Source organism: Aulostomus chinensis, chromosome 16 (genome assembly GCF_037954235.1).
Source record: "Aulostomus chinensis isolate RoL2024-O1b breed Wild chromosome 16, RoL_Achi_v1.0, whole genome shotgun sequence".
Taxonomy (NCBI): domain Eukaryota; kingdom Metazoa; phylum Chordata; class Actinopteri; order Syngnathiformes; family Aulostomidae; genus Aulostomus; species Aulostomus chinensis.
This window is the reverse complement of record NC_141335.1, coordinates 24,957,937-24,972,986: the sequence shown is the minus strand read 5'-3', so window position 1 is coordinate 24,972,986 and position 15,050 is coordinate 24,957,937. Positions and strand designations below refer to the sequence as shown.

Genomic DNA, 15,050 nt, shown 5'->3' with positions numbered 1-15,050 from the left:
CAGAGTTTGATACTTTCACATTCAGGAACATCCTCGGGGAACGTAGCAGGTCTGTCTGTCAAACGTGCAGACATGAATCAGTTTTTCCTTCGTCTCAAACCTGCACACTGGCCGTCGGTGACTGTGTGGCCTGCTGCACATCTGCTCACATCGTAGCTGCACGTGTGGCATGACTGACAGGCGGGACGGCCAATGAAGCAACAAGGACTGAGGCGGGAGACTGAAAGTGATGACATGATGGGTGAACCCTCCGGAACTAGAGCATCAAAAGTAACACCATTGTCATCGTTGTGTTGGGCTGTAGAATCAACTTACAAGTAGGCTGCGTTTCCATTCAGCCATTTTGATATTAGACTCAGAATTTTATTATTTCTCAAGAAACTACTTTTAGAAAAAGAATCAAAACTCAAAAGGAACCCCAGTGTTTTCTGTGCTTTCCTTAAAGCCAATTAGAGAAGTGTATTCAGCTTCCTCAATTCTGATGTTGAATTTTTAATGGCGCAGCACACAGAATGAGATTTTCTGTGTGTGTGTGTGTGTGTGTGTGTGTGTGTGTGTGTGTGTGTGTGCGCGCGCGCTGGCGCAGCATTAGTATTTTAGATTTTTAGAGACTCTTTTTACATTGTGCCTGCCTCTCATCCTCCTTCATTGGCGTGTCAAGGAGAACGGCCTTTTTGTTCTCTTTCTTTCTTTCTGTCTTTCTTTTTTTGGGTTGGCAGGAATCCTTCGTGCCCTCTAGAGTTGATTAGTGGGTGGGTTTAGTCTCCCGTCTTCCGTGTACAAATGTATGCTGGTTTATAAGTCAAGGAAGACTATTTAAAAAAAGTTGTTTTTTAAAAAATTTAGAATATGAAAACAGATTAATTAGTGCTCACAACAGTGTCTTTAGCTGTCTAAATTTCAGCTTTAAGTAGCGCCCCCTGATGGTGAAAATAATAGCAATGTGAGAAGACGCCCTTGTCTCCCCTAATTCCAGTCCAGTATTGTTGGACACATTGTAGCTCACCAGTGGATATTTTGTGGAAATGTAAAAGCCTGAATCAAAGCTAAATGTTTTTTATCACAACCAGGTGTCTCTGTGTCCCTCCTCTCGTCTGTCTGGACCGATGCGCTCTGTGTCTCCGTCTCCTCCTCGGTCTCAGAGCCTCTCAGCGGGGAACTGTCCTCATCCCTCTGCAACTGCCTCTGCACTTTAACAGAGGAAATAGGACCCATTTATTCAAATGCTGCAGTCACCTAGAAAAGCATTGGCAGGAGCACGAGCCACCACAAAGCGGCCGACGGGTGCACCGGTGAAGGTAGAGAAGTGGCACACGGAGCACCAGCATTGTTTACTGTGTTGCTCATTTAGAGAGGAGTCATTGAACGCTCTTCTACAGTAATAAAACCAGGGATCCACCGTCTAGCATTTCGCGCCCGGACACCCACATTGACTTGCAATCTGCACCACACGGGTCCAATCAATGGCCTGGAGGCGAGGTTATTGAGAGCCGCTGAAAGGTACAAAGGAGCGTGCAGAAGATGAGGTGTTTGCTCTCCCGTAGGCTTCAGCGGGCAGACAGGCTGCAGTGATGTGTGTCGAGACGGACGTGTGGAACGCAGACATTCATCATGAAGGGCTGATGAGTTTGATGACCCCGCACAGATGTTTGAACGGGGCTTTATTGTTTATTCCCCATTGTTAAGTACACCACATACTGGTGCAGCATTTTGACCTTCAGAGCCTCCTATGGGGGGCAACAAGGCGATAAAAGCGGGCTGGATTGAGTTACCTGCGCACAAGTGCACCGACACTCTGACATGGAGAGTTGGACGTGTGCATCTCTGTTAAACCGTTGTTGCTTGAGCTGCTTTCAACACCGGGAAATCCCTCAAGATCCAAACTGGTGTTTGTGTGTGTTCAAATGTGTGAAATTATTTACCAAAGCTTGTCGAGTCTGACACTTAATGAGTCGTCGTTTCACGGGCTGGTGTGTAGAGAGAGATAATAACAGGCGTGCTTTAGGGGAGGAAGAGGATATGTCATATCACACACTTACTCCACACAAATCTTGATGCCTCACACACACACACACACACACACACACACACACACACACACACACACACACATTCTTTTTCAAAAACCAGTAACAGAAGAGACTCTGTCAGTGCATCCTTGACATTAAAGCAATGTGGATAACTGGATATGCACGCATCTACACAAGTACATACGCTATCATGCGCCAGAGAATATTTGATTAATTCATCTATAATATGATTTTGTGTGTTTTTCTGCATTTAATTGGTGCCTGTTCTCCAGTGTCATGCATTAGGCTGCTTGGGTTCCGTTCCAGGTCTCATAAGCAGACAGCTTGGCAAGCATAATAGACAGATATTCCAGAGAAGTGCATCTTAAAAGGTTGCTCAAATGCAGCCATTGTTGTGGAGGAGAGGATGTGTGACTGCAACAGTTAATGAGGTTTGCCTCAGGTAAGCCAGGTGCTGCGGAGAAGAGGTTCCCACGGAGGAACTGAACAACAGGAAGATGAGTGGAAAAAGTAGTCCTGTAGGGTAAATTGAGATCTCTAATGTTGCACCTCCTCACAGTGAAATTATTGCATCCGAGGGAGGTTAACGGGTAGATTTGGTGGTCTGACCAGACCGGTGGAGCCAAAGAGTCCAGGGACTGGTGGAGGCTTCGTCTGCTCTCAGGTTGTTAGAAAAAGATTTGTTGAACCAAATCTGGATTATTTATTTTCTGCAAACATCAGTATATTTGATATTCAAGGTTTCTGAGAGCCTGAATCAAATTAATATTTATCAATTCACCTCACTCTTTGTGTAAGAAATGAAAGATACAACAGAATACACGCACTTTCTGAGAGGTGTAAGATAATTAGAACGGTTTAAATCTATCCCTGAAAACTAGACTAACAGCGTTCGTCAAATAGCCGTCTTTAGAATTTATTGCCTGAAACACCCAATGTGGCTAAATGTGACTAAAACTAGTACCAACTTAACTCTAAAGATTAAAAGCAAAGCAAAAATACTAAAAATGCCTCATAAAATTCGAAGAGACACATTAAGGCTCATCACAAAGAAATGGAGGCCAGTTTTCATCAACTAAACTAGACTTAAGAGAAACAGGGAGAGGATGAATAAATCTGATACCACCGAGAGGAGGACGGTTTAAAGTTGAATACATTAAATGAGCTGCAAAAAGTACCACTACACCCATGGACGGAGTTCTTTCCTGGCTGTGAAGTAAATTTGAATACAAACACCCCCCCCCCCCCCAAAAAAAACAACAATTCTGAACACAGTAAGGACATTTTGACCTCGTTTGGCGAGGCTTATTCTAACTTACATACATCTCAAAAACAAAACAAAAAAAGTTGCCTGTCTGCATTTAGATGTGATCCAACATGGCTCCGACCTCCAGCACTGAGCGCCACTGATATCTGTAGCAATCCATATTATTCATATCGTCATTATTCTTGGCAGTTTGCAGCCCTGGCCACTCTAGAGGCTGATGGCTGGAAGTTAGAGGGCGGAGCCTGATGAACTGTACGCTGGCGAAGGTGCAGCAGCAGAAATATTAAAGCTTCCTGACAGCAGCTTCACCTCAGCACATTTACACAACTCACACGGAGACGCTCATACATATGCATGCAAACGCTGTCTCGTCGTACACACCAAGGAAAACCAACGCACAATCACTCCCACACAAACACACACACACACACACACACATTCCAAGACAAAGGTACAATGTAGTAACCCCCCCCCCCCCACGCGCGCACACACACACACACACACACACACACACACACACTGGCTCGCTCGCTCCCCTGACACCAGCATAGACTGACTGAGGGGTCAACAGCTCTTTTACTGTGTCACTTTAGTTTTGGCTCAGGGCCCAGCTCAGTTTGACCCCATGACCTCCCGATGTGCCCCCCCCCCCCACACACACAGCAGTAAACAAGGCCACACACTCTCTAATCTGTGTATGTGTGTGAGGGGAAGAGAGAGAGCAGGTGACTTCCTCTCCTCCTACACAATCTTTCTTTCTTTTGTTATCAGTTTTCTCATTTGTGCTTGTTTTGAGGTAAAATTCGAATTAATGTGGACGTTCCTCAAACTTCTGAGCAGCTCTGCAGTTCCAGGGGACCTGCATCTTCATACGTCCTCCTGGTGTCTGCGCCGGTCAGAAGGAGATCTGACAACGCCTACGACCACTCACGTCCACACTTGTTTCTTCTGACGTGGCTGAAAATACTCGCGTTTTATTCTTTCTTAAAAAGTCCCTCAGATATTCATATGACGTCCTGGTGGCTGCATCTGAATTGCCTTTGCTCGCCATCCCGGGCAGAGCACGCTGGCGCCGTCACACAGTAGGCACCAGTGTGATGTTGCCAGGTTGGGCGGTTTACCATCAAAACTTTTAGGGCTGTTTTGTGCATTGTTTTTTTTTTTTATTATATTTTTTTGCCAAAATAGTTTTTCAGTATCTGGCAGAACTCACGCAGCTGCAGACGAGCGTGTTCAGCTCACCGCTCACCAAAATCATCACCATGGTTCCCTGTTCATCAGAACCACAAATACTTAATTGACCCCCGGGGGAAATTCCTGTGTTGCATTTCACACAACGCTGCTAAAAGTGTGGATACGTTCTTCAAAACTTGCTGCAAACAACACGCAAAAATATATCTAAAGCTGTGGGTTAGCTAGCAGCCCGCTAGTCAGAGTGTGGACATGGGTGCTGAATTCCTGATACTGTTGACATGTGAAAAGTACCCAGTGGTCATGATTTTGAACTGTAACTGTGCTGCTAAAAATGTGACATCTTTTCCAGGTCTGCAAAACAAATATGAAGGGTTCTTCCTGTTGCCCACCAATGCTGCAGGTTTATTCAGGGAAACTTGATCAGCAAATGTCAAACATCTCTCTTCAGGACATTTTTCTGTATTCTGGTGGAAAGACTTTCATTCAACCATTCGTCCACACGTTTTTTTAGTCCGGCGTCTGTTGGTGTCTGTCGTTCAGGAGAGAGCAGCAGGTTGAGTCTCAGTGTTCCTCAGTCTTTCACCAGACTGGACCTCTGTGGTTCGTTACCGATGATAAAAGGTCAAGAGTTGAATATCTTCTCCTCACTCATCAGTAGCATATGAATAGATCTCATGGAAATAATGGATGTGTGTTTTTCTGTGTGTGTGTGTCTGCGTCTGTGGGGTTTTCAGAACACACCAGTAGGCAGATCAGTTTTTATGGTCAACGCCACAGATCCAGACCAGGGCACCGGAGGAAGTGTCCTCTTCTCCTTCCAGCCACCTTCTCCCTTCTTTGCCATCGATGAAGCCCGAGGCACCGTCACCATCATCAAACCTCTCGATTACGAGACGACGTCTGCCTACCAGCTCACTGTCAACGCCACGGTCAGCCGACACACAACACTGACAGCACGGATGCATCTCACTCAGAGCAGTAAATGCACTTTTGTTTCAATCAGGATCAAGACAAAGTGAGACCCCTGTTCCGGCTCGCCAACCTGGCGATCACCATCACTGACGTCCAGGACATGGACCCCATCTTCACCAATCTGCCCTACAGCACCAACATAGAGGAGGACGTCCCCCTGGTCAGTACCGAGACAGCTTTCATGAGCTTTCCTCTCTCCTCACCTCTCAGCCCCCTGCTCCCGCTGCTTCACCTTCTGATTGTTCAGGATTTTTTTTTCTTTTTGAGCAGGTTCAAGAGAACTAAAGGTAAAAAGAGTTATTGTCTCCCCCAGAAACCCCAACTCAGCCGCGGACCCCAACATACAGCACTGTGGATGTTGGAGGGTGTAATTACTGTTTGAGATTTACAGTTCTGCTTTGGGGATGTGAGGCCTCTTACAAAGGTCACCGGGACGATTGGTTTTATCTCGCCATGCTCCGTCATGCTCACGCTGTTGCTGCGTGGATGAGAAGTATGAAATCTGAAGCTCTAAGCAGTGGGGTCTTACCGTGACCTTACCTTTGTCTTTATTGCAAGTAAGTTTGTAACAGGTATTTAATACAGCGAATGTGTGTTTCCCTGCCCGCTGTTACGTTCACTCCTCTGGCTCAGCCCTGTAAATTCGGTTCCCAGGTGGCTAATGGTCCAGCTATTGATGTTTGCACTCCTACAGAGGGAATTACACACAGGGGCATTATACTGCCTGTCCTTATTTCTGTTCACTCTCTATCAGTATTCATTCCACCTTGCTCTCTGTCTCTCCCCTGCCTCACCCAGCCTCACTCTCTCTCCCACACACATGTCCCTCGTCCCCCGGCCTGCGCGCACTGTAGTAGAAATGTCAAGTGCTACATTTGCATGCATATTAACGGGGCGTGACGGAGTCGACGCCCGGTGTCTCCCCACCTCTCTGATTCATCAACTGTCACCGGGAAGGTCATAACAGGAGGGGGAGGAGGGAGAGGTGGAGGAAGAAGTTTGGGGGCGGTGGAGAGAGCAGTGGTGAAAGTGGTAAAGGTGGAAGGAGAGAGGAAGAGTGCAAAGTTAGAAAGAGATGAAGGAAAAAGAGGAGAGGGTTAAAAACAGAGACAGCACGTTTGATGGAGTCGTCTGAGTCCGAGGACCACACGGCTACAGCCCCTGGATCATCCACCCTCAAACTTAATCACAGTCCACCATCCAATGCTGCATTCCGTTGTGCTCGGACAGACTGAAGACGTTAGAATGCAATGGAATTTCATTAGTTAGAACGCGGAGACTTGGACTGTACACGTCAAACCTGGGTTCACCCGCCTGACGTCACGGCAAACATGGCGGCGCTCATAGTCCCAAGGTGGAGTAGCTTTTAACAAATGTTTTACAGCTCTTTGTGTTGCTTTAACAACACGTTGATTGATTTGTGAGTGATAGGTTTTGCTCACTGCTCCCGTCTCTTTATAGTGTGTTTGCGTGCTTGCAACCAGCCGTCCTCACACCACGTGACAAGCACATATCTAACTGCTGGGAGCACTTCCTAGGTTTCCCAGGAGATGTTCTGGAACACATATTGATGGGAAGTTGGAGATGATTGGAAATATTTTGTAAATACTTCATCCAGATCAGCAACTCAGGTCAGCGTAGCAGAAGCAGATTAGCGTCATTGTAGTTAAAAAATAGCAGCAGATTAGCTTCAATGCAGCGAACAAACAGTAGCAGATTCACATTTGTGTAGCTTCCAAATAGCAGCAGATGAGAAGCAATGTAGCTAACACACAGCAGTAGAGGACCCCACAGCTGTGCATGGGGCTGCCCCAGAAGGTGCCTGACCTGAATAAAATAACAGCTTCATAATAGCAGTTAAAGGGAGATTATGATAATCAAGGATGCAAATTTACAACAGACTTGTAGTGGAATGGAGGGTTATGGTGACCCTGAGCATGTAACCATGGCCACTTCAAACAACGCTCCTCCTCCTGACCATCCTGGATGACCTCATCTGGACTTTTTCATACCCACAGCCACTGGAAAGAAGAACTAGGGTGTTAGCGGTCCTGAATCTGCTGGTGATCCGGCTCTGCAGACATAGGCACGTATTATGATGAGCACCTGTTTTGGTAAACCCCCAAAGTGTTTAACAGTAGGGGGCAGCGTCGAATCCTGTTACAGAAACCCTGTAAAAGGAGGTCAAGGCAGAGGGAGTGCCTTTGACCCAACAACAGATCCAGGGAGGACAACAAGAGAAGTGAAAGACTAAAGTGCCAGTCTGCTACACACACACACACACACACACACACACACACACACACACGATGCCCTCGTGTGGTATTCTAACAGGCATGTGTCATTTTCATTAGCCAGTGCTCGCCGATGATAAGCCGAGGGCGTATAATGACAGAACGAGTGTCAACCGTTCTCAAGGCCCATGACATTTACACGTAAAGGGGTATCAAATTTGTATCCCTGTCATAGGTCATTTCTCTAAGGTGTGAGTGCACACGCACACACACACACACACACACACACACACACACACACACACACCTCTGTCTCTCTCAGTTCCTGTTTACTTCTCTGTCTGTCCTTCTCTTTTCCTCTATCCAATCAACCTGTCAACCTTAAAAAAAACTTTGACAAAAGGAGCAGAAGAAAAGTTTGCTTTTTTTCACCCCAAATCACAAGGCAGGGTTTTTAGCTGTTCGCTGTGAATCCACGCTGCTTGGACTGACATTTAAGCCTCTTCTAGGACAAACACAATTTGGCTGTCAAATCAATGAGAAGAAAGAGAAAAAAAAGAATGGATGGGGGGGGGGGTAATGCACTGTATAGCGAGAAATGAAAGGATGAAGGTGGGGAGGAAGTGGGGTGGGGGTCAGCTTGGGCTTGGGAGATGTGGCGCGTGTGTTCCTCCGTACGTTTGCAGCAGGGCGAATCGTATCGTCGACACCTGATTGAGCTTATTCCACTTGTATGGACAGCTTCAGAATATTGCTCATATTATTTCAGCATCACTTCTTCCTCTCACTTGCTGTCTCTTAGTCTTTCCCATCCCCTCGTGTGTGTGTGTGTGTGTGTGTGTGTGTGTGTGTGTGTGTGTGTTTCCCTCTCAGATCGTGATTCATGTGAATCAGTCCCTCTAAAAGGCTTGTAATTGATTCTGCTGTAATTGGTCAATGACAGGAGATGCTTTGGCAGAAATGGAGCATAAACATGCCTCAGACACAATTTGCAGGATCAATGGGAAGCAGCACACTTGGGCATGAAAGAGAGGGAGAGTGAGAGAGACTGCGGGGGTGAGAGGGAGGAAGGGGAGGAGGGTACAAGAAGGAGACAGGGAACAGAATTGGGAAGCAGGGGAGGGTCGCTCCATCTCTCAGCGCAGCGCAGGGGTATTTAAGTATCACCACCGTGTCTGATTGAGGCACGAAGGCTGAGAAAGCTTAGCGGATCAAAGACTTTCCAAATAGCTTTTTCTATTTCGTTCTCTCTCAGTTTTTCCCCCTCAAACTGTCATACGGTGCTTTTTGTCAATGAAATGAGAAATAAAGGAGAAAATAAATCCCAATGAAATGCTAATAATGCACTCAGTAATGAAAGAGTGTGTTACTGTTCGCCAGCTGTGATGCTTGTTGCCTTCCAAGCGGTGAGGTGCTGGGAGAGCTCGTAGGATGGAATTATTTGTGGGAGTATTTTGGAGACAAAAGTGTGTTCATTCATGTTCTCCTCCGTATCATGGCTGGGAAACATTATGGCAATGACTCCCAAAGTTAATGCTCCCCATGTATATTTATATATTCCACTGATAAATGTCCATCTGAAAATGTTTTACAAGATTAGTGACGAATAGCAGAGGACAAAACCAGGACAAAATGCCAATCATACTGAAATAAAAGGTTTTATTGTCATTGATAACAGGTCATTACTGGAAAATACAAAATGATAGTGACGATTACGTGCAGTTTATTTTATGTGTGCGTGTGTGTGTGTGTGTCTCTCTCTCTCTGCAGGGCTACGAAGTGCGAAAGATAACGGCCATTGACCAGGATCTGGGCCGACCGAGAGGCATCGGCTACACCATCATCTCAGGTCTGAGCCACATAATCAATCTGACATCCCCGGCACAGAGAGGGGAATCGATCACTTCTTATCATAATCCCACACAGTAATAATGGACAAGTCTCATCAAGCACAACAGTCAATAACAGCGGAGAGCAGTGCCTCAGAATTGGAGAATAGGGTTGCCCATGAGCAGTTATTAATCAGCGCTTGGTGCAGTTGTGAGGGAGTCAGACTTCATTTAGTGTTATCATTCACAAGTTGGCTCCTGCCATCCAAACAGGATTAGAGTTTGTCAGAGAGACAAACGTTACCCCGGGCAAGCAGGGTGATGTCATGACAGTCTGTTGTTGCTTACTTATGTTGGTTCAATTGTTTTATTAGACATGGCACACAGATTGTTTGGGTAAAAAGTGCTGAGGGGAAGTGTCGCGGCTGCACTCCGCCATATCGTGTCTCCTGAAGTTATTCTACCTGAGACTTTTCATTGAAAGACTATGACAGGACTCGTGGAGACAGAGCTACAATTTGCATGGGGCTGATAAGGCCACAGCAGTCATCCTGCTTAAATATGACTGAACTGAATTTCTCCGTGCCAATGATGTGATGTTTGTGCCAGGTACTGCGTCTGTCTGCGTGCCAGGAGGGTATCTCAAAAGCACATGAACTAATTTCCATGAAATCAGACGGATAGATCAACCTTGGGACAAGCAGGTCCAAGCCTGACATGGTACGGATCCAGGGATTGTCACTATTAGACCCGTCTGTCTCTTGGCTTATCTTTGAAATGATGGGAAAATAACATGAATGATTCCAAATCCCCCAGGTGGGTTTTTTTTTAAGGATGAATCCCGCCAGTTTAACATAAAACTTTAATGATGTTTTGCAGAGTAACAGCAGAGTGTTTTTGAAAAGTGTTGGTAAGTAGGTTTTTATGGAGGGAGGCTGAACTGAAACTGAAAACCTTAGTTACAAGAACTGGACTCCACTGACCAGAGCCTTGGATTGTTCTAAAGCTGCGAATCCCAAACTGGGGTTCGTGTCCTCCCAGGGGTACGGACAGTTGTTCGGAGGGTACGATAGAAAAATGTACAAAATTTCATACTTTCAAGTGGTGAGGACATGCTCCTTCTTTCCCTCTGATTGGCTCTGACCCTGATCCAACTCACTCCACGCACCTGAAGGCACCAAGTACCAGCCAATCAGAGGCAGCGTAGGACTTCCTGCACTTCCTGACAGGGAAAGGGTTTCAGCGCCCATTCCTAAGCATTCTTCACTCTGAATCAGCTTTCCAGTGCAAACCAAAAAAAATCCTTGTTTTTTTCTCACAAATTGTGATCACCCCCCCCCCCCCCCATTCATCGCTGTCTTACTGCGCAGAGATGAACAAGTGAGGCACGTGACATCTGCAGTCCAAGTCCCAGGAATGAGTGAATCTTGATCCTCTTTTATATCGAACATCTCATCTTTATGTGAACGACTAAGCTGTGCAGCCCCCCCCCCCCCCCCCCCCATGCGACAGTTCAGGTTGGAAGGCCAAGTTAGGGAGAGAGAACCAGGGTTCAGAAGATCTAGAACAGGACTGCACCAGTTCTGTGGTAAAGGGGCTTCAGTAGGTCCTGGGTCGGTCCTTTAATACCCATGTGTGACCATGTATTGTATATGTAACAGCGTGAGTCAGTTGTTGAAACCAGGGCTTCCAGTGCTGTGTCTGACCAGCTAGCCGGGTCAGCAGTGGTGGTTGCGCCATCTAGGGGCAGGGTTCAGCTGAGTCTTCAGGGTATGGGATAACCAGACCTCAACTGCAGGCTTGTGAAGTTCGTCAGTGTGGCAGTAATTACCAGAACGGATCAATGTGATGAGAGGAAACCGGCACAGGAGAAGTTAAGACAGAGGAGGGAACAGTAGATTTAGCTTTTTTGATCATCTGTGTACAACTAATCTTTTGCTTGTTCATAAAGTCTATGACATTTTTACTCGGTCTTCTGATCGTGTTCAAACTGCTCCAATACCCCTGCAGGGTGTTTGTTTTCACCACTATCAACATTTCAATCCTGGTGGATGAACGATCCCTCTGAGATCCTTCCGGACTCAAACATTGATCTGCGAAGGGAAATTAAACGCCCATTGGGAAGATTATAGCCGTGTGTGGGCTGTATCCTTTAAACTCTGCATGCCCCTCGTCTGGCCCGGCGTGGCCAGGATGGAAGGACACCAGTGGCCGCAGTTTTGCCAGCTGGCTGATAAGGGCTGGCGCTGCTCGATAAGCCTGGTGCACCATGGGAATTTTGGGTGATGAAGATATTCATTGTTCAGCCATCTGCTGAGTCACTGCCTGACCTCACGCTGAACGAAGGAATTTGACCCCGTGTGTCAAACTTGAGTGCAGTCATGTGTTTAGGTGTGAGCAGTCGCGTGTGTGAGAGGGACAGTGTGTGTTCTTCAACGCTTGTGTGCTCTTGGTAGCTGGAGACTCTGGACACAACCCAGCCCACATCTTCTCACCAGAAACACTCTGCTCTCACTCAGTGCACACACCTACTCAGTCTTACTTACCATCTGCTGCAACATGCTTTATTGTTGTGTGTTGTGTTTGTTGCAAAGTTGAAGGGTTGAGTTAAGCTCTAGAGGAGAAGAGCATTAAAAAGACATTAATTATGTGGTGCGATGTATTCCCAGTCACTGCAAATCAAGAGTTATAGCACTGCACTAAGCCCTTATGGAGATCGAGTCTGTTGGCTTGATAAAATCATTATAAGTTTGATAGATAATAGAAGTTGAAGGGTGATGCAGCGCCAGGACATGAAGGCGGGAGGTTTTCAGATGATGTGGTTGCTTCACATGTGTGCAAGTTGGTTTTACTTTTTCTTTTTTAAATGTGTGTGTGTGCGTGTGTGTGCTTGTGCGTACACACTCAGTCAGATTAGTGTGAGGGCGTGCTTGTTTGCAGACTTAAGTGTGACTCTGCACGCGGCCTCTCTTGTCTTCCCACTCCTCACGCAGAGTGTCCTCCGAGAGCGCCGCTCACTCCTGCGGGACTCGTCTCATTAGTTCGGTAATTAAGATAAACGAGGTCTTAATTGCAGCTGTGATTTATGTTAATGATTGTGGGACTCAAGTTGAGGCTGTTCTCTCCCTCCTCCAATCAGAGGGTGGATCAGGGATTTCATGTGTGCTGGAGATAGCATCACATCATCGCTCTGCTTCCACCGATGCAGTTGTTATTGTTAGGTGTGATGGTGGCGATGCTGAGAGACCCGGCCCGCAGCGCATGAAGAACCGCGTGTTGTACATCTGACCCACTGGTCTCATCATGCCTCTTGTCTTTTACTGATCCACAGTGTTTTCAGGCCTGACAAGTAAAGGTTTCTGTTGATGTTGACAATTCTATCAGCTTTTACTAAACCCTCTCAGGTTTCAGGAGATTTTTTTAACTCAAATTTTTTCAGTAGGAGTTTTTGTGTTTTTTCAGCGTAAACAGAATGAATAATATTTAAAAAAAATAGTTTCTTCAGTGTCGTTCAATCATTTACCTCATCAGTTTTTGGGAAATATGCTTATCGTCCATCACTTTTGTGCCAGTCAAGCAGGAAGAGCCTTACTCTCCCCTCTACACGTGTTACAGGGCTCCAGACCCCCCTGGATAGCTGCTCGCTAGTTAGCTTAGCAGTATTGAACGCTGGCAGCAGGACAGCAGAGGACGATGTCTCTGAGGTCATCAGGGACTCTTTCTCTGCCGGCGTTAATAGAACCAGGGTTTGGCGCCGCAGCTCAAACATCCCATCGCATCATAAAGAAAACAAAGCGTTTGTTGACACCCAGAGAAACCAAGAAAAACTGCTGCTGCTCATCATGACTGACTTTGTAATGAGGAGGATTATTTATGGACAAACCAAGACCCTGAATCCGATCTGTTTGAAGCAGAACACTCGCAGACGAGGGGCTGCAGGACCTTGAGGCCGAGGCAGCTGAAGCCTTTCAGGGTTTCTGATAAAATAACGTCTCAGAATGTTCATAATTGTTTTCACATAGACTGTTAAAAACAACCCGTTTTCCCCAAAACGTTTGCTTGTTCCTTGAAAGCTGTGCAAATTTGACTCCAATTCATCAGCCTGTTATTGATTTGATTAATCGATACGATTATAGGCAATAATCACCATCGCCACACTCTTCAGCGACACGGCCCCGTGGGAAGAGATGCAGGTCTGAAACTCTCGTTGATGAACGTGAACGCTCTGATCACATGTTGTCACTGACATGTGCGTATTTCTGAGTCAATCTTATTACACCACTGGCAATAAAATATCAACTGATGCATTCCTTTACTCCAAATGTGCATTAAAGTCCCATTCGAATAAATGAATTTGTTCTCGGCTCATGCTGCTAAATGACACATTAGGAAAAGCAGGCACTCGCCAGGTGAGCGGGGAGCCGCTTGAATTCCAGCTGCATTTGTTCAGTCGTGTTTCACTACTTGCAAAGTTCCCCAGCTGTTAAGAACTTTAGTTTGTTCGGGTTGTGGCGCCCCCTCAGGCCAAAAGCAGCAGTGTCACATTTGTTCTGAGGGAAAGTGAAACACTGATGTGACAGATTTACTCTGCAGGTACAGTGATAAGGTCGTGTATCTCATTCACGATCATGAGGCATTGATAATTAGTGCGACTGTTGTGTAACATGTACATTGCTATGATACGGTTACGTTACACTTGAAGTAACGGCTCAACTCCTGTTGCCTGGCAACCCTAAGTTTCAGGTGGTCTGATTTCAAAAGGAAAACCGACCTGAACACAGACTTTCGTGGAAGTGCTGGATCTACCGGGTGATGAACGTGTTGGTCTTTTTCGTTGTTGAACCGATTCTGCTCAAAACTCCTGGTAGCCGTTTCAAATGAGCTTTATGTCCATTGACACTTGTGCATTCAAGTTAAACCCAGAAGTGTTGCACCGAGTTCTTCAGTCACATATATGTGACACGAGGATGAACTTCATCTTCGTGTCTTTGTCACCTTTGGGATGTTGTTTAGCTCAAACCTCACATAAAAAAAACGTGGGCTACGTTCCACTGAAGGAAAAAAAGGATGAGGGACAGGAAATACAAACTTTGCTTCGAGGCTTTAAGCAGGTGTGTGTTGGACAAAGAGGATCATTTTTCACAAATGTTACCAACTGTAAAGATAACAGGCATTATAACAGCCCCTGCTTAGCTTAGCTTTTAGCCAATAGCTCCAAAACAAACAATTGCGAAATGTCAGGCATTATCCACTCAGATCCACCCCGGAGGACGACCAAGGCAGGGGCACAGACAGCCCTGGTCTGTCTCACTGACACCAGCAACCCACGGGACATCCGCATGGACACACTCATGAGGACATCTGCATGCATTCATACACTAAATGGAGGGACTACACACACACACACACACACACACACACACACACACACACACACACACGTATTTGGAGGGTGAGTTAACCTTTACCTCTCTAAAAAGAGCTCGTCTGCGTGTGATTTCTATTACAGAGCGTTACAAGTGCT

General features: G+C 46.2%; 1 protein-coding gene across 3 annotated transcripts in view; it reads left to right on the top strand.

Moving 5' to 3' along the window:
* Positions 1-15,050, top strand: part of cdh23 (cadherin-related 23) — a 169,479-nt gene that overhangs the window by 65,428 nt on the left and 89,001 nt on the right. For all 3 annotated transcript variants that reach the window (XM_086181277.1, XM_086181275.1, XM_086181276.1), the window contains exons 7-9: positions 5,226-5,420; positions 5,495-5,623; positions 9,468-9,546. In XM_086181277.1, coding sequence (XP_086037403.1) covers positions 5,226-5,420; positions 5,495-5,623; positions 9,468-9,546 — 403 coding nt within the window. The remainder of the gene's footprint in view (positions 1-5,225; positions 5,421-5,494; positions 5,624-9,467; positions 9,547-15,050) is intronic.